A 26,545-nucleotide genomic window follows, 5' to 3' on the forward strand; every position below is an offset into this window, starting at 1 on the left:
AAACTGATAAAATCATGGCCTGAAGGTGCTTATACTTTCCAAACTTCTGTCTCTAACTCCACCATGTTGTTTTCTCTTTTTTGAAGTTAGAAAAGAAAAAATTGTGGAGCCAGAGCAATAGTACAGTAGGTAGGGCATCTGCCCTACAGCCATGCAAATGACTGACCTGGGTTCCATCTTCAGCATCCCATATGTTCCTCTGAGCCTGTCTGGACTGTTATTTCTCATAGAAGGCAGAGAGCAGATTGGAGAGACCTGTTGGGAACTAGATAAAAGAGACAAATAAGATGGGTAGTTTATGGGATTTTTAAATCCAGAGTGCTAGCAACTTAGAATGTAGGTGGAATGCTGTCCCAGTGGGGGTCCTGTAATTGCTCTATCTGCTGCTTCTTCTGAAATAATCTCCCCTTGAGAAAATCCACCACAAAGAATTTGTCCTAGTAAGAGAAAGCACAATGATGTATAAGTCTATTTAGTACAGATTAAAATAGGCATTTGACCAAAGTAGTTGTACTTCGGATGATTACTAGTTCTAAGCAATAAATATTGCATATGGAGGACAGTCTGAGCTCTCAATCTATGAGGCTTTGAGTTCCTTGACCCTATTTATGCCTTTTCTCTTTTATTGCTGTCTTTTTTGTTTGTTTGTTTTGTTTTGTTTTTGTTTTTGGGCCATACCTGGCGGTGCTCAGGAGCTCCTGGCAGGCACGGGGGACCATATGGGACACCGGGATTCGAACCAACCACCTTTGGTCCTGGATCGGCTGCTTGCAAGGCAAACGCCATTGTGCTATCTCTCCGGGCCCGCTGTCTTTTTTCTTAATCCTCTAAGTATCCCTATTTCAGGCCTGTTCATCAGTGGCTGGTCCCTTGCAGAGACCATTGGGATCTATAGTTCGTGAAAAAGAGAACACTGGCAGGTAACTGCTTGCTTCTTTAGTCTTAGTAGTGTTGCTGGTGAGTATCCCTGGGGGACACTTAAGTGAAGTGAGGAAGAGAGGCAATCTCTAATCTACTAATTTCTCCCTATCTCAGATAGGTAGATCTAGGACTGATAAAGTCTGTGATGAGCTCCTACATGGCTGTTCAGTCCCACTAGCCCCACTAGACAACCCATCAAGCTGCACCTGATGTCTACTTATTCTACCTGGCACAGGACTTAATCACCACCACCTGAGAGAGATTTCTCTCAGGAAGCCATGAACTCAGGCTGGAGAGAGGAATTGCTCTATGCATAAATGAAAGCCAGTCTTTGACATTACTCAGGCCTTTCAGGACTATCGCCTTCCCACACAAAACAGAATTTCAGGAGGAGACAAGCATTAAAGTAAAAACACAGTTTCTTTTATTTTTTTAAAATTAATTTTATTGAAACCATTGTGATTTACAAAGTCCTTTATACTTGGGTTTTAGACATCAGGGACAATCCTACCATCAATGTCCACCTTCCTCTGCTAATGTTCCCCAAATGCAATCTATACCACTCCCCCTGTCTCCCAGTCTGTAGTATAATAAGCCCATTTTAACTTTAGATTGTTAAAGTTTGGGTCTCTTGATTCCATTGTTGTTGCCCCTTTAGCTTGGATATTTAGTTCTGTCCTTTTTATAACACTACAATGCCCCTGAGATTGCTTGGCTCCTTGCCCCCGTTCTTTCATATTTGTGTTTCTCCTTTTCCACTTAGTTTCTTTCTGTCTCCTTGCTATACTGTGAGGCCAAGAGTGTTTGAGGCAACTCCCATTTAGACCATTGCATTCCTTCATGCAGTTATTCCAAATACCACATACAAGTTATATCATTCTGTATTTATCCTTCTTCTAGGAGGCTTACTTTATTTAACATAACATCTTCCAGTTCCATTCAGCTGAAAATTGCATGATTGCATCATGTAGTATTCCACTGAATATATGTACCACATCTTCATAATCCACTTGTCTGGTTTTGGACATCCAGGTTAATTCCAAGTCTTGGTTATTGTATCGAGTGCTGCAGTGAATAATGGTGTGCATATCTTTTTGGATGAATGTTTTTCTGTGCTGGGGATAGATGCCCAAAAGAAGAATTGTGGGGTTGTATGGTAGATCAATTTTGAGTTTATTGAGAACCCTCCATACTACTTTCCATAAGGGTTGGACTAGGCAGCATTCCCACCAACAGTGGATGAGAGTTCTTTCTTACCACATCCCTGCCAATAGGATTGTTCCCAATATTTTTAATACATGCCATTCTCACTAGTATAAGATGGCATCTCATTGTTGTCTTGAGTTGGATTTCCCTAATGATAAGTCATGATCATTTTTTCATGCCTCTGTTGGCCATCTATTGGTCTCTCTCAGAGAAGTGTCTATTCATTTCCTCTTCTCATTTTTTGATGGGGTTTTTAGGTTTTCTGGAGTTAACCTTTATGAGTACTTTGTATATCAAACCTTTACTTGATGTGTTGAGTGCAAACTTTTTCTCTTTTAATTTTAGCATGTGTTTCTTTTGTCATACAGAAACTTTTTTTGTTTGATGTAGTCCCATTTATTCAGGTGTGATGCTATAGCTCTTGCCATTGGCATTCTATCATTGAAGATTTCTTTGAAGTCTGTGTTGGTGTGTTCTGCTTATGTCCTCAGTGAACTTTATGGATTTGGATCTAATCTCAAGAACTTTAATCTACTTAGAATTGACTTTTGTGTAAAGTGTGAGATATGGATCAAGGTTTAATTTCATGCACGTGGTTATCCAATTGTTCCAATACCATTTGTTGAAGAGACTGTCTTTATTCCATTTAAAATTCTTGGCTCCTTTGTCAAAGATTAATTGACCATATACTTGGGAGGTTGTCCCTCGATATTCTATTCTGACTCATTGATCTGAAACTCTATCTTTGTTCCAATACCATGCTGTTTTGATCACTATAGCTTTACAGTAGAGCTTCAAATTAGGTAATGAGATGCCTCCCAGTTTTTGATAAATGAAGAGAGAGCACAGGCTTCTGCAAAGGTGGAGAGACCCCAGTACATGTCCCTGAGGCACCATGTACCCAAGCAACACATGTGCCTCCTCTTTTGTTCTAAGTTGACTTTTAGAGCATTTCCCCAACCTGTTCCATGCTGAACTTTCTATCCAGGTAAGATTCCTGTTGCTAGGGTGGTTGTCAGTATGTCCTTGAAGGTCTTTTTTAATATATTTTTTTTTCTGGCCTCTGTTTCTGCCTGTGCTTCTCCCATTTGAGGATTCATGTCTTTGGGTCTGCAGTGACTCCAGATGAGACTTATCAGTGATGAAGTAACTCCTCCAAATCCTGTCTTTTCATTTTATTACATCCCGAGATTCATTGCTTTGTGGGGGCCCTTCCCTACCTGCCTGTCTGCTTCCTTAGTGAAGACAGATTTTCTAGTGGAATTTCTGACTGCACATAAGAAGCCTGAAAAAGTCTCTAGCCCCATCTACCTTCTCAGTTGCCAGGGAGGGCAGCCTGCCACGTGGAATATTCACTGGAAGGGCAGGAACAGCAGTAGCCAGAGTTCTGAGCACAGCCAGTTCGCTAGGTTGGGACTTGTATCTGGGAAACAGGGCTGCATCCAGAGTTGAGATGGGTTCATCAGAGTAGATAATCACTTATACGGAGTTATAGGGTGACACTTTCTTAGATCTGGGAGAGTGCTGGAAAGGGGGGGTTTGTTCTGTGTTTCTTTGAAAGTATTAAACATTATGAACCTTAACCACTATTCCTCACACCACATTAGAGCTCAGTTTGTTTTCTCAGCACATCCTTAAGGTTTGCTGCCAGTTGTCTCGCTTGCTTGGACTGAGTCACCTATGAGGGGGGCCTAGGTCTATAGGCAGATGTCCTAGTCACTGTGATTTTTCTACTCATCCCTGTTCCCCCAGATGTGCTCTGAGGCAGCAATAGAAGAGTAGTGGATGAGGGAAGACATGGTCTGACCAGGAGATTTTTTAGTCATAATTTTCTGAATATCTGATGGTCAGACAGGAATCCCCAGACGAACTCAACAGATCCCCCAAACTGCTCCAGTCCGAGTTCAGCTGAGATTATTGCAAATCCAGAATTAGGGTTTCAGTTAATGAAGTCACTCACAGGGCGATTCACAGAGCAATCAATCTCAGGGTCCCATCTTCAGAACCATGAGTGAGTTGTTTTTTCATATTGGCCCCTCTCTTCTCCTTCGCCCCTAGAATCAACTGGGAGCTTGTACAAGTCTTAACAAACAGAATCTGAAAAGTTCCCTCAAATTGTGGATCTCTTCCCTGAAGGCTTCCCAGTGATCTCAGTGCGGGTTTATTCTGGGCCTGCCGCAGCCCTTTGCCCTGAAGATGAGTTTGCTGGAGCTACTGGCTCCATTCGGTTTCCTTATCCCGGGACCTTATTGGGTGTCCAGGTAGTGACAATTTTGCAGCAGTCGGGTGTGGGCCAGAGGCTGTAGTGGGAAAATAAGAGTAGGCGAAGTGGAAGACATCAGAACGCCTCTGAGGCAGGCCAGCTGTAAATCCTGGGCCAGCAGAGGATTTTTCCAAGGACACCTTTTGTCCTATACATCATCCCCAGGGCTTGAATCCTCAACTCAAGCATTAGTTACTTTCTACCAGAAAGTCCCTCTGTAACTGTATTGTGTGCACCATTTCTGCATCCATCTGGAAAAAAAAGGAATATTGGGACTGGAGCAGCTAGCGGGCATCATCTCCGAGGCGGGAGAGTTGCCTGGAAGGCTTGCAGGGGTCTCAAATTCAAGGCCCGCAGGGCAGGCCGTTTGCGGCCCTCCATACAACATTTTGTGGCCCTGCCCTAACCTAGAGGAATCTTTTTGTTTTGTTTTGTTTTGTTTTGTTTTAGTTGTTTGGGTCACACCCCCCAAAGTTCAAGGCTTACTACTAACTTTGCACTCATGGATCACCCGGACTTTGCCTCCTGTGGCCCCCAGGTAAATTGAGTTTGAGACCCCTGGAAGGGAAAGGGTGTAGGGATACTCCCAAGAGAACAAAGTTGGGGATTTTTGTTGTTGTTGTTGTTTTGTTTTTGGTTTTGGGTCACACCCGGCAGTGCTCAGGGGTTCCTCCTGGCTCTATGCTCAGAAATTGCTCCTGGCAGGCTCGGGGGACCATATGGGATGTTTTTTGGGGAGCAATGCAAATCACTAAGTTTTAAAGGAAAGGGTGTAGGGGTACTCCCAAGAGAGCAAAGTTGGGGGATGTTTTTGGGGGAGCAATGCAAAACACTAAGTTTTAAGGGAAAGGGGGTAGGGATACTCCCAAGAGAGCAAAGTTGGGGGATGTTTATGGGGGACAATGCAAATCACTTAAGGCCTCACCAAGCCGGCTGGGGGTGTGATTTTCCTTTTTTCATAAAGTTAAAGCACTTGGGGGGTGGTGGGAAACGAGTGCCAAGCCTACACCCAGCACCCACTTCGCGCCTGTTTCGGTGCGTGTAAGGAGTCGGGCAATTCTGGCCCCCGGTTTTGGAGATTCGGTTCCTCCTGGGGTGGGTGGGTAGGTGCGGGTAGCATCACCCCGTGGCCCGTGCCCGCCCTTTTCCTGGCCTCTCCCCGCCCCGGGGCCGGTGATGTCAGCCCGAGGAGGAGCCGCCGGCCCGCCGCGCCGAGCCGCGACCCGCCCGGGCTCAATTAGCACCGAGCGGCGCCGGGGCCGCCTCCGCCCGCTGCGCCCCAGAACTTTTGAAGCGGGCCCCGCTGCTTCTCCCGCCGCGCCGGCCCCGCCGTCCGCTGCCTCGCACCCGCGCCCGGAGCCGGGCGGCCGTGTGATGTGAACGCCGCCACCATGGCCTCGCTGCTGCTGCTGCTGCTGCTTTCGCTGCCGCCGTCCGCCTCCCCCGGAGCGAGCGGCCCGAACCCCGGAGGTGCGGGCGCGGGTGAGTGGGGGAGCCTGGCCAGACCCGGGCTGCGGGCTGCGGGCGTGGGCGCGTCCCTGGGCAGCAGCATCTTCTTCCCCTTGTGGATCCCGGGTGCGAGTGGGACCCCGAGGGTGGGCGGACAGCGGATGGGTGGAGGCTGTGCTCTTGGCCTGTGCGTGTGTGTTTGTGTGTGTATGTGTATGTGTGGTTGTGTGTGTGTGTGTGTGTGTGTGTGTATGTGTGTGTGTTTGTGTGTATGTGTGTGTGTTTCTAGCATCCTCCTCACCCACCTTTTCTTCCTGGAAGAAAACTTTGCTCTCTTGGGGTACCCCTACACCCTTTCCCTTAAAACTCTAGTGTGTGTGTGTGTGTGTGTGTGTGTGTGTGTGTGTGTGTGTGTGTGTTACCTTGCTTTCTTGGGGGTACCCTTACACTCTTTCCCTTAAAATTCAAAGCCTTCTCCTTCCTCGGGTCTTGGTGGTGACACCCTTTCCCTTAAAACTCTAGTGTGTGTGTGTGTGTGTGTGTGTGTGTGTGTGTGTGTGTGTGTGTGTGTGTGTGTTACCTTGCTTTCTTGGGGGTACCCTTACACTCTTTCCCTTAAAATTCAAAGCCTTCTCCTTCCTCGGGTCTTGGTGGTGACACCCTTTCCCTTAAAACTCTAGTGTGTGTGTGTGTGTGTGTGTGTGTTACCTTGCTTTCTTGGGGGTACCCTTACACTCTTTCCCTTAAAAGTCAAAGCCTTCTCCTTCCTCGGGTCTTGGTGGTGATGCCCACTAGCTGCTCCGGCCCCAGTATTCCATTCCTTTTTATATTTTCAGATGGACGCAGAAATGGTCCTCATAACACAGTTACAGAGAGACTTAACGGTAGGAAGTATCTGATGCGCGAGTTGAGGGTTCAAATTCTGGGGATAAGGTATAGGACAAAGGTGTCATTGGAAAACCTGCTCTGAGAGAGGAGGGAGGGAGAGAGGGAGGAAGGGACAGAGAGAGAGAGAGAGAGAGAGAGAGAGAGAGAGAGAGAGAGAGAGAGAGAGAGAGAGAGAGAGAGAGAGAGAGAGAGAGAGAAGAAAGAGAGAGAGAGAAGAAAGAGAGAGAGAGAGAAGAAAGAGAGAGAGAGAAGAAAGAGAGAGAAGAAAGAGAGAGAAGAAAGAGAGAGAGAGAGAGAGAGAGAGAGAGAGAGAGAGAGAGAGAGAGAGAGAGAGAGCCAGCCTTTCATCCTATTCCAGTTTTTTTCTTTAGATCTGGAAGAAACACTAAGGAATGAGTGGAATTCCAGCCATTACCCCCATTGTGACCTCTGGGGAATGGCCCCTCTTTTGAGCTCAGTCTCTTCATCTGTGAAATGGAAGCAATGATCCCTGACTTCCTAGTAGCTCCCTAGTGACCTTGGGACAAAAGGAAAGTAAAAATAGCTGAAGATGCTTTGTACTGGTGGCAGCCTTTGCTTTCGTCTTTTCAGGGTTATCTTGGAGAGAAGCAGGGTTTTGCCTGCCACGCTAGGCATAGATGTGGCATTTGGGTGAAGGTGGCAAAGATTGCATTCCCAGGGAATGGTCAGGTCACTGACGTGTCTTGTCACACAAACTTTAGTTATGTGCATGAGTGTTTCACTAAACCTGGGGATTCTTCACCTCATTAAGAGAAGTTAAGGGCACTTGCTTTGCATATCGCCCATCTGGGTTTTATTTCAGGCACCACCATCAGAGTGATTCAGAGACTGGAGTAAGCCCTGAGCACAGCCTGAAACCAAAAGAACTAGGAAGAATTAGTAATTAAAAAAAGTTAAAAAAAAATAGGTCCCTAATAAAAACTTAACTCCACATCTGTTGACTTGTTACTATGAAACGTATTGTCCTTAGGAATTTCTCAATCTCTGGTGCTCAGCTGAGAAACATTAAGGAAAGGGAGAGGAGAAAGACACACCCACAGGGACCCCGAGTGTAGATGACTTCCATTGTTTTGAAGTTCCACGGGAAGGAATAAAACATAGAAGAACATAAAACAGAATGTTTCCTGACTTTCTCATATTAGAACAGTGATTGAGAACTACAATGACTGGGGAACACAATGTAGGATTTGGGGAGCTTTCTTTTTTTCTTTGGCTTTTGGGTCACACTTGGCAGTGCTCAGGGGTTACTTCTGACTCTGTGCTCAGAAATCACCCCTGGCAGGCATGAGGGACCATATGGGATGCCGGGATTTGAACCACTGTCCTGGATGTAAGGCTAACGCCCTACCTCCAGGCTATCTCTCCGGCTTGGGGAGCTTTCTAAATAGATCTTGGGGTGCAGATGTTGGGAGGAGAACCTGGGATTAAAGGACAGCTTTTTTTGGCTGGTCTTCAGACTCTCTTAGCCTCAGAGCCTCATCTTACTAGGGTGTTGAATGGCAGAATGCTGGGGGACCCTAGGAAGATGAGCCTATTACATGAGCATCCTTCCTTCTCTTAGGGCTGGGAATCCCCACAGATCCTGGAGAGCTTTATGTTACAGAAATAGGGGAGAAGTTGAGACCCATCTGTTCCTAGAAAGGTCTTTATCCTGATCTCTATTTACTCAGAATAACTCAGAGGGGTGGCAGTGTACATACTAGATCTGGCTCTCCAGAACCTTTCCTCCAGGTTTAATTCATTGGGTAGGTGAGAATGAAGGAGGCGCCAGGAGACATCACTGTAAAGACCATGTCTCTTCTGTGTTGGAAAGTCCCAAATTCAGGGAGCGTTCTCCTGGTGTTTCCACAAAGAGCTCCCAAGGAGCTTTGATTGGCTCACTGTTCTCAGAATGTTAGAATGATTAGAAGAGATGAATAAATAAAATAAAATAAAATAAATAAGTGGGCTGTCATAAGATGAGTTGCAGAAACTACTTACGTGGCTGAAGACCAGGCATGACTTTTGCTCTCTGGTATCTGGCCCTAATAGTATATCATTTAGTGGAGAATGAAATAAAGAACAAGAGAACGAGCTTTGGGGATTTCTGCAAGTCTGAGGTTACTATGTTGATTGATTGATTGATCTCTGCATTCTTGGGCCACCAGGTTCAAGCAGTTATTTCCCAAGACAGCAAAGTCTCAAACTGACAGGGCCCATGGAGGCCCTGCAACCCACACTATCTGCCTTGTAGCCACTTCTCAGCACTCCTGTAGAAGTCCCTTCCAACATTGGAAGGGGAAGAGAGGAAAATACTGGCAGTGAGCTGACTTAACGGGACTGACAACTAATGTGCTTCTTGGGGGATGTTGGGGATGCTATCTGCAGCTCTTGCTGCTTCTAGGGTTCAGCCAAGGGTATAGGGGGGTTTTGTCAGTGTCTTGGCTTCATGACCTGGGTTTCCAAAAATACCTGGGATGCACAACAGAAACCCATTAGGCCATTTCCAGTCCTTTTCCTCCTCTTGGTTAGTTTGAGTTTCTCTCTGTTGTTGGTTCCTTTTGTGTAGTTTAACTACATCAGACAGAACTCTCCCTCCATCTCTATTTGAAAAGCCAAGAGTCCTCTCCTTTTTTTCTATTTTTTGTTTTTGGACCACACCTGGCAGTGCTTAGGACTTACTCCTGACTTTGTGCTCAGGGATCACTCTTTACTCTTGGCAGTGTTTCGGGGGGCCATATGGAATGCCAGAGAGAGGACCTAGGTGTGCAAGGCAATGTCTTATCTATTGTACTATTTCTTCAGCCCCAAGAGTTCTGATTTTGAGCCCACCTGTTACTCTGTTGGATGTTCAGTTGAAGTTCATTGCTGGTCACAAGAGAGGATACTGGGTCCTGAGGTTTTCTTTTTCTCTTGGTGTGTTACTTTGACCAGTCTGGGCTTCCGAGCCAGAGTTCTAAGTTGAGTGTTTTATATAAGCCTTTATTTTTGCTTTCATGGTGCTCTCTGCACATGAGAGGGGTGGAATGACTTTAGTCACTAGGAAAATGGCTATGGAGGGAAAGAACTTTCCCACCCAAAAGGGAAATGATGTTGGGTAGTTGAGCAGCAGCTCCAGGAAGAATAATCTTAGAAGAATGCAGATCTCTAGAGGAGAGGAAGCGCAGGCAGCCCAGCCCTTCTGAGCCTCTACAAAACTGCCTAGTTGTCACTCTGTCACCCTTCAGCCATTCTACTCCTCCCTCCCCCCCGCCCCCCCAGTGCAGCCTTTCCTGATAGGGGATTGGTCTTCTTCAGATTACACTGTCTCTCCACTGAGAAGTCTATTTGCTCTGATGGAGAGGTTTGGGGGAAGGGATAATCTGCAATGTGTGTTTTTAAAAGCCACACTTCCCTCCCTTTTTTAAATGAAAAATAAAATTATTCAAGATTATTGTTGAGGCTGGAGAGATAGCATGCAGGTAAGGTGTTTGCCTGCATGCAGAAGGACGGTGGTTCGAATCCTCGCATCCTGTATGGTCCCTTGAGCCAGCCAGGAGTGATTTCTGAATGTAGAGAGCCAGGAGTAACCCCTGAGCGCTGCCGGGTGTGACTCCCCCCCCAAAAAAAGATCATTGTTAAATTTTGCTGGGTGATAGTGAAAAATATTTAAGTCATAGTCTCTGTGCTCAAGAAGCATACAATCTAGAGGTGATATAAATAAATATTACATAATTATCAATAGTTTGAGTACCTTGTACCTTGAATTTTGTTTATTATTATTTTTATTTTTGGTTTTTGGGCCATAACCAGCGGTGCTCAGGGGTTATTCCTGGCTCTGTACTCAGAAATTGCTCCTGGCATGGGGGACCATATTGCTGGGGATCAAACTTGAGTCTGTCCTGGGTTGGCCATGTGAAAGGCAATCACCCTACTGCCGTGCAACCACTCCAGCCCCTGAATTTTTGTTTTTGTTTTTTTTTTTTTTGGTTTTTGGGCTACACCCAGTGACGCTGAGGGGCTACACCTGGCTATGCATTTAGAAATTGCTCCTGGCTTGAGGGCCATATGGGACATCGGGGATCAAACCAAGGTCAGCTTCATGCAAGGCAAATTGCCCTACTGCTCTCTATCACTCTGGCTCCATCCGGACCCTGAATTTTAAATACTAAAGTATGAAAGTAGATTACTACCTTTTTTTTGTCTATTATATATTAATAAAACCTTTATTAGAGACATTGAAAACTAATTTACAGGGGAGCCACAAGGAAGAAAGGAAGAAAAGGCATCTGTCTCCTTTGGGCCTTGCAGCCTTTGCACTCCTTTGCCCTGGGTGTGTCCATAGGCATTCCTCAGTTGGGGTACCCTCTACCCCCAATACCACCTACAATCCTGTGAGGAGGTATCTTCCCTTGCATTGGGGTACACACAGAGGCCTTAGCAAGGTTAGCATGCATGGCCAGTGGAAGAGGCAGAATTTCATTTAGAACATTGGCCATGGCCAAATTTAGGCGGCGGATATACTTTATCAGTGAAAGGATTCTGTCTAGATTCACACGGTCTTCTTCAGTTCCTCCTTTTCTGCTCTTCCTCTGCTCCTCCCTCCTGCTTCTACAATATTTTTTCTTTACTTTTGTTTATTTAAGAGACTGAGATTTACACTACTGGTCACGATAGGGCTTTGTACATACAGTATTCCAACACCTATTCCACACTAGAGTGTTCCCCTCAGCCCACCCCACTCCCATCTTTCTCTTGGTAAGCTCAGTTCTGTAGACCGGTCCTCAGGTTCTGTTGTCTTTGACCATTGATTGAGCTCTTACTTACTTTTATTTTTTTTTTATATTCCATATATGAATGATCATTCTGTGTCTGTCCCTTTCCTGACTAACTTCACTCAACACGATATTCCCAGATCCATTTAGAGTAGCAGCAAATTGCATGACTTCATCTTTTCTTATAGCTGAGTTGTATTCCATTGTGCTTATGCACCAGAGTTTCTTTATCCAGTCATTGGTTCTTGGACAACTGGCTCTTTCCATATTTGGGCTATTGTTAATAGTGCTACAATGAACATAGGGGTACAAATGTCACATTTCTCTTGCCTTTTTGGAAAAAGGAATTTGGAACTAGGGTTAGTGTGGGGGGGCAGGGATGATCCATTGGTAATGAGAACTACTAAGACAGTGGAAGCAAGAGCACACGTAAAGCATGAAGTATTATAGAAAAGATAGCAAGTTATGTCCTCTCTCTTCTCATTATTCACTAAGTGGAAAATTATCGGAGATGCTCTTAGAGAATGCTTACATGGGGCAGTGTCATGAAACCTGCCAGGAGTAGGAGAGGCTATCATTGCCCCTTTCCAGAGACTGCAACATAGTTTTCTTTTTTATATCTATGTTTCTTCACTCAATCTTGGTCCATCCATGCAGAGACTGGGGAGAATGAATGCAGGGGGAGGGAAAGGCTGCGAGCAGGACAGTGGGAAGTGGAAGTGGAAGGCAGGTTAGTAAGGAAGGAAGGGTGGGTTGGGGCCCTGGGTGACTCAGAGGGCCACTTGGCCCTCAATGAGGATTTCTCTGCGGGAGTATTTTCATACTAGGGCAGTGGAGAAGAGAGGCTAAAGTATGGAGGAGGCAGGGCCACACAGAGCCTGGGAGGTCTGAGGGTTGAGACCAGGGGAAAGGAGGAAGGCAGCTCTAAGTGAGGGGAGCGGGAGCATTCAGGGAGCCCCAAGGGAAAGTGGCTACCCTGGAGAGTCTACTAGGCTTGAAGGCCTCAGAGGGCAGGCAGGCTGGCAGATGATTTATTTAGGGTCCTTAGGTCTGGTGTGCACCTGTATCTGTATAGTGTGGCCATGCATCTGCCCATTGAAAGGGAGAAGGAAGGAGACAGGCATGTGGCACTTGTGAGACAGCCCTGGGTTATCTGCCCTGTACTGTGCATATGCACACACATGAGCACATACACATGTGCCTAAACACATGCACACATGCATACTTATTCACACAATGCATGTGTATGCTGTCACATAAGCATCCCTTCCCCATTGTCCACCACTTGAACTAAAAATATTCACAAATGAGCCTCTTATACTGATAGGCTGGAGCCAGTGGGTAGTGATGGGATACACTGTAGGAACATAGTGGAGGGAGATCGACACTGGTGGTGCGATTGGCTCTGATTCCATTGTATATCTGAAACCCATCTATGAAGGACCTTGTAAATCACAATGGTTTCAATAAAATACAATTAAAAATTTTTCAGAGATCATACATACAGCAAGGAAGGCACTTGCCTTGCACATGGCTGACCCCATTTGGGTCCCTGGCACTTCATATGGTTTTCTGAGCTCTGCTAGGAATCATCCCTAAGTACAGTCAGTACCACTTGGGTGTGGCACCTGCAAACAGGAGAAAAAAGTTTTCCTTAAAAGGAAAGGAAAAGAACTGGAATGTGTGAAGGCTGTGGGATATGAGTGGGGCTTTTTCAAGCACAGAAAGAAGCTAGGTGAGAGAAGGCAGAGGTTGCCCTGCCAGTGATGTTTGCCAGTGATATAGAGAACAAGCCCCTAAGTTACCCACCCTGCACCTGTTATTGGTGTCAGGAATGTGTAACACTGTCCTCTGATTGATTCAAGTGAGAAAGCTAGAAGCCGTCCTCCCATCCCTACTTTTCGCACCCTCTGCACCCTTCCATCTTTTGTTTCTTTCTCCCACTTGTTTCTTCTTCCAGAATTTCACAGATCTGTTCTCTTGGTCTCCTTGGGTTTTCCCTCCCCTGGTGCCCTTGGTCATGTTCATCCTTTCCCTCTAATCTCTGCTTACACAAGCCAGAATCATCTTCTTAGAATGTAATTCAGGTCACCTTCCTTAGAAAATCCTCCAAGGGCTTTGTACTTGGAATAAACCCCAGACTCCTGGGCTATAGCGCCCACAGGCCTGACTTACCCAGTTCTGACCTCCTCTAGCTCCTCTCCTGCTTTGAACCCTGAAAAGGAGACAAGGAAATAGTTGTTGTGTATGCCATACTACTTCTCATCTTGGACGCTCATGGTATCTCTCTGGTTTAATGGAGGGAACCTTTCAAGCAAAGGACTTAGCCTATGCAAACTCTTTGAGGCTGTCTAGAGCAGGAGGTTTCAGGGTTGGAAACAAGGCAGGCAGGGTCACTCAGGGCAAGAGAAGCATGGCTAGGTGGTTGGACATTCTGTTAGGAGCTGGGATAGGGATTTTTGAAACCAATGAATGATGAGAAGAGGGGATTGTGGGATGATGAGAAGAAGGGAAAGTGGGAAGTAGAACTGGTTCAGGCCCAACACATGGGGAAACCACAGTGATTGAAAAAATGATTGTGAAAGGGGCAAATAAGTTCAGATGCAAATGTGGGAGGAATAAGTAGAAAGCACACTTGCAGTACTATCTCAGACTAAGCTGCCCTTGGGTCACCAAACATGGAATGACACTTTCATCAATTTTGTAGGACGCTATTGATCTCACTCATCCCGTTTGTCATTGGGCATTTTGTTTTAATTGAATTTTTATTTGTGTGTGGGGCAATCTGGGGCTGCTTCCCACAGTGTTCTGGGATGATTTCTGGCTCAGTACTTGGTTCAGTTCTGGTGCTGTTTAGGGAACTATACACGGCACTGAGGTTCGACTATTTGCAAAGTCAATGCCTGAACTCTTGTACTATCTTAGATTTTAAAATAAAGCACCTTTCTTCTACCTTTTACTTTGTTTGTTTGTTTTTTGGGTCACATCTGGCAGCGCTCAGGGGTTACTTCTGGCTCTATGCTCAGAAATCGCCTCTGGTAGGCACAGGGGACCATATGGAATGCTGGGATTCGAATCACCATCCTTCTGCATGAAAGGCAAATGCCTTACCTCCATGCTATTTCTCTGGCCCCTCTTTTACCTTTTACTTTTACTCAGATAATTTTTAATGGCATGTGTGTTTTATAGGGTGTGTGTGTGTGTGTGTGTGTGTGTGTGTGTGTGTGTTGGGAAGGGTCAATCAAATTTCCGGAAACTTCTGTAACTCCACCTCATCCTTTTGTGTGAGGCCCACTGAGACTGACTTTAAAGACCAGCAGGAAGCTTATGCTATGTGTGTTGGGGAGGGATAAGAGGGGGTGCTGCTGCTGGAGGTGGTTCCTACCTACCAGCAGCACTTTTGTCATGGTCATGCCCATGGCAATAACTTCTCTGTAGGCAAGCGGGTTGTTTTTTTGGCAAAGTGGTTGATGGAAGATGCTTATTTCTGAAGGTGCTGGAGTGTGTGATTTGGATGGGCAGGAGAATGCAACAGGGGTGGGCCGGTGCCATAAATTTATAAGTGAGAGTCAATCAAAGGCTGAAATAGAACCTTTACATTGTGGCCACCTGGCAGGGATTATATTTCTATGTTGGGTCTGAAGAACACATATTTCTTGAGCATCCTCTTTGTATTTCAGAAGTCCAGGATTCTCAGCATAACAAGGAGCCTTCACATCTGTCTCCCTTAAATAACAAAAAGGCTAACTGGTCTCTATTTTGTTTTAGGGCTTTTGCTATTCTTGAACTTTAACTACTCTCATTAGTCCCTGTCCTCACTCCCCCTCTTGTTCCCCCAACTTCAGTGTGTGTCTCCTCTTACCCCCCCCCACTAGTGAATTTCACTAGAGTTCAGAAACTTTCCATTATTTTGTTTATGCCTGAGATCATCTAAGAAGATCTTGCAATCCAGCTGCTTCTCAATAGGAGATAGAACAAGCTGAGGCTCATGGAGTCTGGAAGATTCTGTAAATCAGCAAAGCAATTTCACAACCATCCTAGCTATAGTTCAATCTGCAGTTGGGGAATGGCTGGAGGTTAGCACTGCTCCTGAGCTCAGGTCTTGGCTATGCCACTTTGGTAGGGTGTAACTAACTTTGGCCAAACTATGCCACTCTTCTGGGCTTTCCTTTATCTTTAAGTGACGGCTTGGAAAAGTTCCATTTCTGAGGGGACCCATCTTTATCCTGTGATACTCCAGATTCCCCTCATTCTGGTACAAAGCATGAGAAGACTTAGTTTATTGGCTTCTTCTTCTGGAGCCTGTGTGTGTGTAAGCCTGAGTGAGGTGCTGAGGAGGGCCTGGGGAGGCACTAAGTGTATACCTGGGGCTCCCTCTATCCCCGTTTCCTGAGCTCAGAGGCTCCAGGGTTAACCTGATTTTACTCCTGGTGCCCTCTTGGCCCAAGGAGCACCATAGCCATGGCCTTCATGGGCTTGATGGCTACTGTTCTGAGATCTTATTGGTGGGCAGCAAGACAAGTTGCTAAGACTATAGCTATTCTAAATCAGTAAATCCCTCATACTTTATATTTTGGTTTCAGAGCTGTGAGGTCCTGTTTGGACATTCCTGTCCTGTCATATTATTTAGGGAATGTTCATGATTTAGATGGTGTGAATGGCAGGCTTTGTGTGTTCCCAGTGTTGGGTTGTGGGGGGGCCATGTGAGATGACTCTGACTTTGTAAGAGACCCTGAATACAATAGCACCTCCTGTGGCAGGGAGATGCATTTAATAAACTCCATAGGTTTCCACCCATGGTCTTTGCCAGTTTGGAGCTGAAGACCAGAGGATAAGACAGGTGATGAGAAGCAGGTAGTAATAGTCCTGCTTTCAGCTCCAGGCTTGCCACATAAGGGACAAGTTCTGAATGCTGTGGATTCAAGCCCACCTTCCATGGATCTCTATTACTTGTTGCCCCTAATTTGGGCCCCTGCCAATATCACCTTGTGGTATTGGTATTCCTTGATCTCTCTCCAGTCTTAGCTTCAGAGAAAGGAATGAACTTTAAATTCTGAAAATGGGAAGGCAGTAGCCAAAGTTTGTACTTGCAGGAGACTGAATAAAGAAGCAAGGAAGGTCCCTGAGAACACCAGGTGATTGCCAAATAATAAGCCTTTATATGTGCTCTGAGAGGTCAGCTTATAGCCTTCAGTAGTATTACACATACCTCAAGTATATGGGAAATGAATGGAAATCAGCTTTAGAGCCAGGGTACTTGCTTCAAGCTCCTTACTAGGGTTTGATCACATTTAAATTTCCTTCTCCTGAACCTAAGTGGGGTGGCTTATCTCCATCTCAAGGTTCAGGCTTTGCATTTTCCACAACAATTCAAATCCATCATCAAGGGATAAAATTTTTTCATTATTTAGGGAATGCAAAAGAATGTTCTGTTTTCTTGAAAGTGAGAGTTGTGGAAAATATCTGGAGCAGAACCAGTGTCATTGGGAATAAGAGAGGCCTTCATGGGCCTCTCTGAGCAAGATCACACTCACTGAGTAGGTGAATCCTTGAGGTCTGTTGGGAGTTATTTATAGCTCATGTACCTGGTGGTAATGGAGTGCTTCTATCTTTAGCAGCTGGCACAGATAGGGAAGGAAGATGTAAGTGGTAGTTGACGAGTTCTGACTGCCAGAAGACTTGGTCACAACCCTTTGCTATGGGTTGTGTGTCATCAGCTAGATGCCCAACGTCTCTGGGGCTTACCTTCTTCCTGTTAAAAGCAAGAATAAATAATGCTCATTTGACTTTCTTAACAAAATTCTTAAGTGAACTAAGTTTAATCATGGCCACAAAGTACTTTTAAATGAAAGTATAGCAAGTCATTTGAATTGTAATGCAATGTTGTAAGGCATTTCACCCATAAGTGTCTCCTGAGCTGTAAAATGGTGAGCGCACCAGCTATTTTCTGGTGAGATGAGTTCATTTATGTGAAGTTTTGTGAACTTGCCCATCTGTATGAATGTTGGTCCATTCATGCTTCTTTTTTTTTTTTTTTTTGGTTTTTGGTTTTTGGGCCACACCCGGTAACGCTCAGGGGTTACTCCTGGCTATGTGCTCAGAAGTTGCTCCTGGCTTGGGGGACCATATGGGACACCGGGGGATCGAACCGAGGTCCATCCAAGGCTAGTGCAGGCAAGGCAGGCACCTTACCTTTAGCGCCACCGCCCGGCTCCCCATTCATGCTTCTTAGCACACACCAGGCATCAATGTTACTCTAAGTGAGGTGGTGTTTCAATAAGAAGTTAGCTGAGAGAGAATGAGTTGAAAGTTGAAGAGCAGGTAGAGAGATGGAGAACATTCTAGAAAATCCCCAGGGCCTACTACTCAGCCCACCATCTCTTTTCGTGCTCTGCTTGCCATAGTTGATGCCATCTCTTTTTGCTCCCATCATGTGGGGATGTTCATCATAGCTATGCCCTTGACCTACCTTCAACCTCATCCAAAGAACATTCATTGAGCCTCCACCCTGAGCCGCAATGTCTCCTAAGGGACATAGAAATGATCAGTTGAGTTAGAATTGTGTAATAAGAAAGAACAGTAGTTGAAAAGATAAAATAATAGTTGGCAGCAGGGAGAACATTGTTTTGGGGGAAGTGGTTGCTTCTGAGCTGGAATGCCTCTGTGAGGAATATGACAGGTTTTTGCCAGAAGGCCAGGAGAAGGGATGGGGCATTCTAGTAGGAAGAACAAGAACAAAGATTAGGGAAAGATAAAGCCTATTTTCTCCAAGAGGGCCAGTCTCCAAACTACCTTGGTTCTGTGTCTTCATTGATCATTTAGACATTTTACATTGGTTTCACACATCACTCCTCTCCCTACACCATTTCCTTTACCAATTTTTCTTCTTTTGGTGGTTGGGGAACATACCCAAACTTGGTGGTGGTACTTACACATTGGGTGGTGTTACTCACTTGATGAATGGTGGTGCTTGCCACATTGGGTGATGAAGCTAGCACACTGAGTGGAACTCATTCTACACACTAGTGGTGCTCATGCATTGGTATTGCTGCTCACACAGGTATTCGGCAGTGGCTACACACCTGGCCACATCCTTGGACATTTTTAGGGGTGCTCCCATATTCCTGGCTTTGATCCTCCAGGATCCCTCTCCTCTACTGCCCCTCCCTTTTCCTCTCCTTTATCCTTGCAAAGCAAGAGCCTTACCCCTGTAATATTTCTCCAGCCCATCAAAAGGCTCCACCTTTTGACACAGCAGATAACAGACATGTGAATGTTCATTGTTCCACTACCCATTCCTGACTTTCCATGCTTGTGAAGTGTCTCCTGCTCCTCTTACATGTTCAGAACCTTAACCACCTTTGCCTCCCCCCGCCCTTTCTTAGCCACATCAGTGACGTGTTTGTCACTCATTGATCCCTTCTGTCCAACATTTCCTTCCTTTTTCTGAATTGGATTGATATAAGGTAATTCCTTTCGGATACTGGACTCCATCAGCTGTCAAGATAAAATCCCCATTTGAGCCAGGAAATTAGTTTGGACTAAAGAGAGGTAAGGCCTGGAAGCCCACCCTTTCTGGCTTCCCTCTCTGGGTTCACTCCTGTGGGTGTTTTGGAGATCATAGGTGGTTCTGGGGTCAAACTGGGCTGACTGCATGCCAGGCAAGCAATTTACCTGTCATACTGTCTCTCTGGCTCCTCTAGTCTATCTCATATTGGCATATGACTATCTTTTAAAAGTCTGATTATATTTGAAAAGCATGTCAGTATCTTAAAAACCTCCTAATAAACATTATATGTCCCTTTATTTAGACTATATGTCTACTTTACTGTACCACGTGGTGGGCCCTCTACCTGGTTGGGTTCCCCAGCATTAAGGACATATGCTGCCCTTGTCCATTCACACTCCCAACTCCCCCAATTCCCAGCAGGGGCCCTATCGTCCCACACCTCCAAGTAGAATTCTCTAACTTTGTGGAATCTGGCCCCTCCGCATAGCTTTGTGGAAGAAACAGCTTTATCAAAGTCAGCTGCCAGGGCCTGCCTAGGGTGAAGCCTGGATGCTGGCCCTGCGCCCCTGGGCAGCCCCCCTCTTCCTGCCGCATCCACCCCGGCCCCCTCCCCTCTTCCTCCTCGGAACCAGGATGTTTTTCCTTGCCTTTTTATTGTTTCACTAACCTGGCAGGCCTCCTTTGGTGGAGCCCTGCAACCAGGCTTCCTCCTGGGGTGTGAGTGAATATTAGGTGATGAGGCAGCCCCACAACTCTGTTGTACACCCCATATGCCACTTCCACTTCATCTCCACAGGCAAGGCCCTTTCAGACTCTATTCAAACTGCTCTTTGCCTTCTCTTCAGCACCTTTGGTCTTTATTTTCCAAAAGATGAGAATGGCTAAGAAGATGGATGTAGCCAGGTAAATGCTCCCCCCCCACCCCCAAACAAAGTAGGCATCTCTTGCAGAAAGCTGTTTTGGTCACTTCCCACAATGGCTGGGAATCTTCTGACTTTTGACTGTAGACCTTTGTCTCAAGACTTTTTTAAAAAAATTTTTTAAGCCTATTTTAAAGCCAAGAGTTTGAGGTCACATTGAGGTCATTCATCTTTCACTCCTCCCTGGTTGACTGACCTCACACCCCCAGCATCCTGAGACCACCTAAAGGGCCAATATTGTGAATTTTTGGAAGCCTGACCACAAACACAGCACTGCTGGAGTCCCCTGCATCCACTTCACTGCTGAAGCCCACCTGCCCTCGCAGGGAGCAGGGTGCAATGGGGCGGAAAGGGGGGATTGGCTTTCCATTAGAACCTTTTTCAAGCCTGGCCCTCTGATTCTGAAGCAGCTTTTCCCCAGGCCATGGCCTGTCTGAGGCTGTGCTCTCTCAGGGTAAGAACCCGGAAGGAAAGAAAACTCCCTGAGAGCCTGGAAAGGCCAGTTTGAGGGCCAAGGCCTTTGTTCACACTCTCATTTGGTTCCCAAATGTCCTCCACCCAGAATCATTACATCCGCAGCAGAGCTTCAAAACACAGCCCAGTGACCCAGCCAGGGGTTGGCTGTCTTTCTGGGCACTTTGCTGCTTGCCTCTCCCCACCCCTAGGTTCCTGCCTGCCCTAAAATAGCCCACTACTGGTCATCCGGCCTGAAATCCCCCTAATTTGGAGGAATCCGGGTGAAGGCAGCCAGAGACAGCTGTCTGCTGGAAGGCCTGTTATCTGGGGTGGGTGGGGTACCACAGGGAGGATGAATGGGATTCCGTCATCAGCCCAGGGCATTCCAAACCCGAGGCCTGGGGCCGGAGCAGTGGTGCAAAGCGGGGAGGCATCTGTTTTTGTGCACGCTAGCCTAGGATGGGCCATGGTTCAATTCCCTGGCATCCCGTATGGTCCCCCCCAAGCCAGGAGCGATTTCTGAGCACAGAGCCAAGAGCATCATCGGGTGTGGCCCAACAAAACAAAACAAAACAAAACAAAACAAAACAATCCCAAACCCCAGGCCTGCTTCATCACCCCACTGTGCCCTGGTGGTTTCTCAATGATGTTAAGGAGTGGGGTTTATATTTAGTAAATATATTCATATATATTTAAAAACATTGTGCTCTTTTATATAATATATATATACATATAAATAAATATACATATAAATAAAATGACAGTCTTTTTTTCTTTTTATTTTCTTTTTTTGTTTTTGGGCCACACCTGGTGCCACTCGGGTTACTCCTGGCTCTGAGCACAAAAATTACTCCTGGCAGGCTCGGAGGACATGTGAGATGTTGGGGATCGAACTTGGGCTGGCCACATGAAAGGAAAATGCCCCAACTCAGTCATTTTTAAGTGGACGCATCAAATACTTTCAGAATTTGTACAACCATCACTATCATTCATTTCTAGAACTTTTGGTTTATCTCAAGTAGAAATTCACTACTAATAATAACTCTTCCCCAGCCCCTGCTAATCTTTTTTCTACTTTCTAGCTCTGTGACTTTGCCCATTCTATGTTCCTCACTGAAGAGGAATCAGATACATTTTGTATAGCTTATATCACCTACAGTTTTGAAGGTTCACCAGCATTGTAAAACGTTCCAAGATTTCCTTCCTTTAAGGCTGAATAATATTCCATTGTTGTGTGTGCCTGCCACAGGTTGTTTATCCATTTATCCGGTGGGCACTTGGGTTTCTTCCTCCTTTTGGCTATTGTGCTGCCACTGTGAATAGAGGAATCCAAATTCCCAGCTTTCAGTTCTTCAGTGTATGTATTTCCAGTAGAACTACCTGGTCACTTTATTCTGAATCCATTTTTGAGGAACCACCAATTGCTTTCCTCACTCATGGCCCCATTTTACTTTCCTATCAGTTCTCTTCATCCATACTTCTTTTTCCAGCTTTATTGACAATAACCATTCTCATGAGTATTAAAGCAAAAAAACCTTTTTTTTTTTCAATTTATACCTGTTGCTCACTGTCTCTGTTATAGATTTGTAACCTGGATCTCAGTGCTGTGAGCATAGGATACGTCTAGTTGCTTATTATGACCTTCAGAGTGGTGGCCCCTTTATAGAGGCACCAAAGACAATGACACTGTTTTCTATCTTTGGGTATTAGCTCTTGAAGCAAGCTTCACAGCATCTGTTAGTCTGGAAAGAGCTGCATGATTTCTCTCCTCTTTTCCCATTGGTTTTCATTTGGGTATGGTTAAGTTAGGAAGGCACAAGAAGGAATAAGTTGGGCTTTAATCTCTGCTCTGCTTCTTATCTTTTGCCTGACTGCATAAAAGATGGCATCCTGAGCCTCAGTCCTCTTTTTTTTGTAAATGAGTATGAATCCCTGTCCTGCTGCTACTCCAGTTTAGCATCTAACAGCATGATTCCTTAAATGGTTCCTTAAAAAGAGCTTTGCAAATATGTGGAATTTCATACTTTGATCTCTAAGAATAGTGGCATTCTTAAATTCTCCCCAAAGTCCATTCAAACAGTGCCCTCCTCTTACCTTCATCATAGCAAAAGGGTTTATTAAAAATGGAGCAAGCACCACAAAGAGTGATGAGCTAAGTTAGAGAAATAACTACATTGAGAACTATCCTAACAATGAGAATGTATGAGGGAAATAGAAAGCCTGTGTAGAGTACAGGCAGGGGTGGGGTGAGGAGGAGGGAGAATTGGGACATTGGTGATGGGAATCCTGCACTGGTGATGGGGGGTGTTCTTTACATGACAGAAACCCAACCACTATCATGTTTGTAATCAAGGTGTTTAAATAAAATATAAAAAAAAATGGAGCAAGATGGGGCCAGAGAGATAACATGGAGGTAGGGCATTTGCCTTGCACACAGAAGGATGGTGGTTTGAATTCCTCCATCCCATATGGTCCTCCCAGCCTGCCAGGAGTATTCCCAGAGCACTACTGGGTGTGGTTCAAAAAAACAAAACAAAACAAAACAAAAGGAGCAGGAAAATGGTAGAGAGAGTCCCACTGATTGAGATGTATGCTTTGCATATGGCAGACTCCATCTTGATTCCCAACGCTGCTTGGTCCCTTGAACATGGCTAGAAGCGACTACCTAGCACAGAGGTGGGAGAAGCCTCTGAGCTACTGATTTTCCCAAATGGAGGGGAAAGTATGGCATTTTAAATAACAAGTCTCTCTTCTCCCTTTCCTCCCTGTGTGAGCAGTGGAACCTTAAGGAAAACTAAAACTCATACAGATGGGTGTAGGAGACAACTTAAGTGGGAGAGCACACACATGTGCATGGCTCAGAAACAACTGGCCCCCGAGCACACCAGCCCAAGCCCAGCCACACCACAGGCTGCATTGCCTGTGAATCTTTACTGCTGTGTGTAGCAGTGTCATGGCAAGCTTCTGCCTTACCTGCCCCTAGCAAGACCTCCCAAGTTGAAGATTCTGGGAAAGCAGGAAGGAAAAAAAATTTTTTAATTGTTAATTGCTTTATTTAAGTACTGTGTTTACAAATTTGTTCATTGTTGAGTTTAAGTCAAACCATCACTGATATCTCTCATTCTCTCCTCCTTTCCCCCTTACCTTGCTCAAGAGCAGACACATTGCTTCTGCTCACTCTCTATCTCCTCTCCCTCTTTCCTTTTTAACTCTGTGGTTTGCACTGTTGTTAATGGAGGGGTGCCTTGCTTGTAGCTTTCAGGAGGAGAATTCTTCTTTTTGTTTTGTTTTTGGGCCATACCTGGTGATCTCAGGAGTTACTTCTGGCTATGCGCTCAGAAATTGCTCCTGGCTCAGGAGACCATATGGGACGCTGGGGATTGAACCCAGGTCAGTCCTGGATCCGCCACATGCAAGGCAAATACCCTATCACTGTGCTATTGCTCTGGCCTCCCAGGAGGAGTGTCATATTATTTTAGAGTCTCTCCCTGTGGGTATCAACCCCTAGTGCTGTGATGTACAGCTCCTGTCTTCCAGATGTTTCTGACAAATGGGTCTCTGCCCTCACATCTGAGTCATATGGCCTTTCCCAGCCACTTTTCAGCCTTCCCGAATTTCATTCTATCATTTTCATACCACCCGTGTCTCCTTCACTGCCCTTCTGCTCCTTCCCAGTCCAGGCTTTCTTTTTCTTTTTCTTTTTTGGTTTTTGGGTCACACTCGGCGGCAGTGGCGCTCAGGGGTTACTCCTAGTTTTCTGCTTAGAAATCGCTCCTGGCAGGCTCGGGGGACCATATGCGATGCTGGGATTCAAACCACCGTCCTTCTGCATGCAAAGCAAACACTCTACCTCCATGCTATCTCTCCGGCCCTCCAGTCCAGGGTTTCTGACTTTTTCCTCCATCCTGATCTTCCTCTCCCTTCTTCTGCCATTTCCAATCCCTCCTCACCTCCATCCTCTGCTACTTAACTGCCTGCCTGTACTTTAATTCCAACTTGAAAGTGACAACATGGTTCCAGACTTCAGGTTGTCAAAACAGGCATTTCTTGTCCCTCCCACTCCTCCATCCTGGCAGGGCCCTCTCTTTGTGATTCTCTGTTCCATGATCTGTGAAAGTCATCTTAGTGTGAATGCAGATCCAGACAGTCCTCTTGCTCTGTCTGCAAGCTCTAAGGCAGGGGTGGCGAACACACGGCTCTCTCGAGCCACATGCGGCTCCCGGCCAAAACGAATGCGGCTCTTTGCCTCTTCTCATTATTTTGTAGACTGTGGCTCTTTGCCAAGTTTGGCTTTTGTTCTGCTGCTTCTGAGGAGGGAGGGACCTCTGAGGAGAGATCTCCGAGAGCGCAGTCCCGGCCCAGGCTGTGGCCTCCCGGCTCCCATCCCTGGGAAACAACTGCACGGGCCTGCCAGCCGGGCGACTCGTGTGGCACATATTGGTTAGTGTGGAGGACGCAGCACACCCTCATCATCACTGCAGGATTTTTACCCTCACTCAAAATGGCAAAAATGCAATATGTGTTTATTGTTATAGTTATATGCTTTTGTGTGAGTGTTTGTTTTGGCAGGTCATTGCGTGGTGTGGCTCTCTGACTCTCACAGTTTAAAATTTTGGCGCTTTGTGTTGAACTGGTTCGTCACCCCTGCTCTAAGGGATGGTCTGCTGTTCACAGTGGCTGGTTCTAAAGCCCTGTGCGGAGCAGTGCCTTCTTGTGCCCCTTGGGGAAGCAGGGTGGGAAGTGTGTGTGTGTGTGTGTGTGTGTGTGTTGGGAGGGGCTGCTCACATTTCATCCCCTGAAGCCACCCCATGTCACTGAATGAGCTAGAATATGTAGGAGTGAGACCTGGGGCCAGATGCTTTGACTCTGCTCTGGAGCTGATGACCTTAAACAATATTTCTTCTCAATTTGTCTTGGACAGGCAGTACTTGCTCGGCCTGACTCAATCATATGAAATAAGGTGCCACCTGTGAAAGCCTGGGGGTGAATCCCAATGGAGAGAAATAAAGGACTCCCTCTTCACCCCACAGTTGGCAGCAGGTCTTAGTTTTAGTGGATGGTGAAGTAGGTGGACTAGACCCTCAGGGAGGAAATTGCCTCTTTGTATGATGTGGCAGTCACTGTCTACGCCCATTTCCCCCACTGCTCAGCAACATTTTGTGTGTGTGTGAGTGTGTGTGTGTGTGTGTGTGTGTGTGTGTGTGTGTGTGTTGAGGGGTGGAGGCGTGACTGTGGAGCAGCTGCTAATTGGGAAATCCTCTCCCTGCTGGGCTGTCTGGCCTCCCTCATGCTGTGGGTGAACAAACAGATATTTGGGAACATTAAGACAGGACTGAAATGGAAATTGTCAACTTGTGTGTGCTGGTGGGAGGGATGCAGGCAGAACAATAAAACTTGTTAATGGGCTGAGCTTACTTCACAGAGCAAAGAAAAATGACACCTGACCTGGGCTGAGCCAAAGAGGCAGGATGGTCTTCCCAGTTAAGGAGATATTCGGATGGACTGGACGTGGGTGGTTGGTGAGAGACCTCCATGCAGCTGTGGTGTGATTTGAATGTATGTTTGTAGGTGGAAGTGATCATCCTCTCTGGCTCTCTGTGTGGGTGTGGGGTGAGGTGGGCAGACAGAGCTGTGCCTGAGTGGCTGTAGGTTTCCCAGCTTCTGGCCCAGGCTCCAGGGGTGAAGACAACCCTTCTCAGGAACCACTTTTTCTACCCAGGGTAAGAGCAGGCTTCTTGATACCCTTTCTTGTCTGTGACGGTCCTACCTTACTCAGAATTATTCTCCTACTCAGGCTTTATACACATGAACTAAGACTCAGGCCACAACAACCACCCCAGAGCTTCTGTGGGGACTTGAGCATCAGAGTCCTGCCTTTCCCCAACATTACCAGGAGTGGTAAAACCCTTAGAGTTTCCCAGTCAGATGATGGGGGGCTATTTTGGTGCTATGCTCCTTCTCTCACATGGCTTGCTCACCATGTGAGGAAACACTTGTGAGAAATTTTTCATAGGGAATAAAAGAAGTAGAGAAGTCCTTAGTTAAAACAGGGTGTGGTGGTTAGGACTGGAGTGAGTGCACAACAGGTTAGAGTACATGCTTTGCAATTAGGAAACTTGGGTTCGAGCCCCAGCACTGAATTTTTCCCAGAGCAGTTCCCGGTGGGACCTCCAAAACA

General features: G+C 46.1%; 1 protein-coding gene across 1 annotated transcript in view; it reads left to right on the plus strand.

Moving 5' to 3' along the window:
* HEG1 (heart development protein with EGF like domains 1) overlaps positions 1-26,545 on the plus strand; it is a 106,199-nt gene that overhangs the window by 11,274 nt on the left and 68,380 nt on the right. Inside the window, exons 2-3 of the mRNA XM_049785532.1 lie at positions 4,264-4,429; positions 5,685-5,872. Of these exons, the coding sequence (XP_049641489.1) occupies positions 4,264-4,429; positions 5,685-5,872 (354 nt within the window). The remainder of the gene's footprint in view (positions 1-4,263; positions 4,430-5,684; positions 5,873-26,545) is intronic.

Source organism: Suncus etruscus, chromosome 13 (genome assembly GCF_024139225.1).
Source record: "Suncus etruscus isolate mSunEtr1 chromosome 13, mSunEtr1.pri.cur, whole genome shotgun sequence".
Lineage (NCBI taxonomy): Eukaryota > Metazoa > Chordata > Mammalia > Eulipotyphla > Soricidae > Suncus > Suncus etruscus.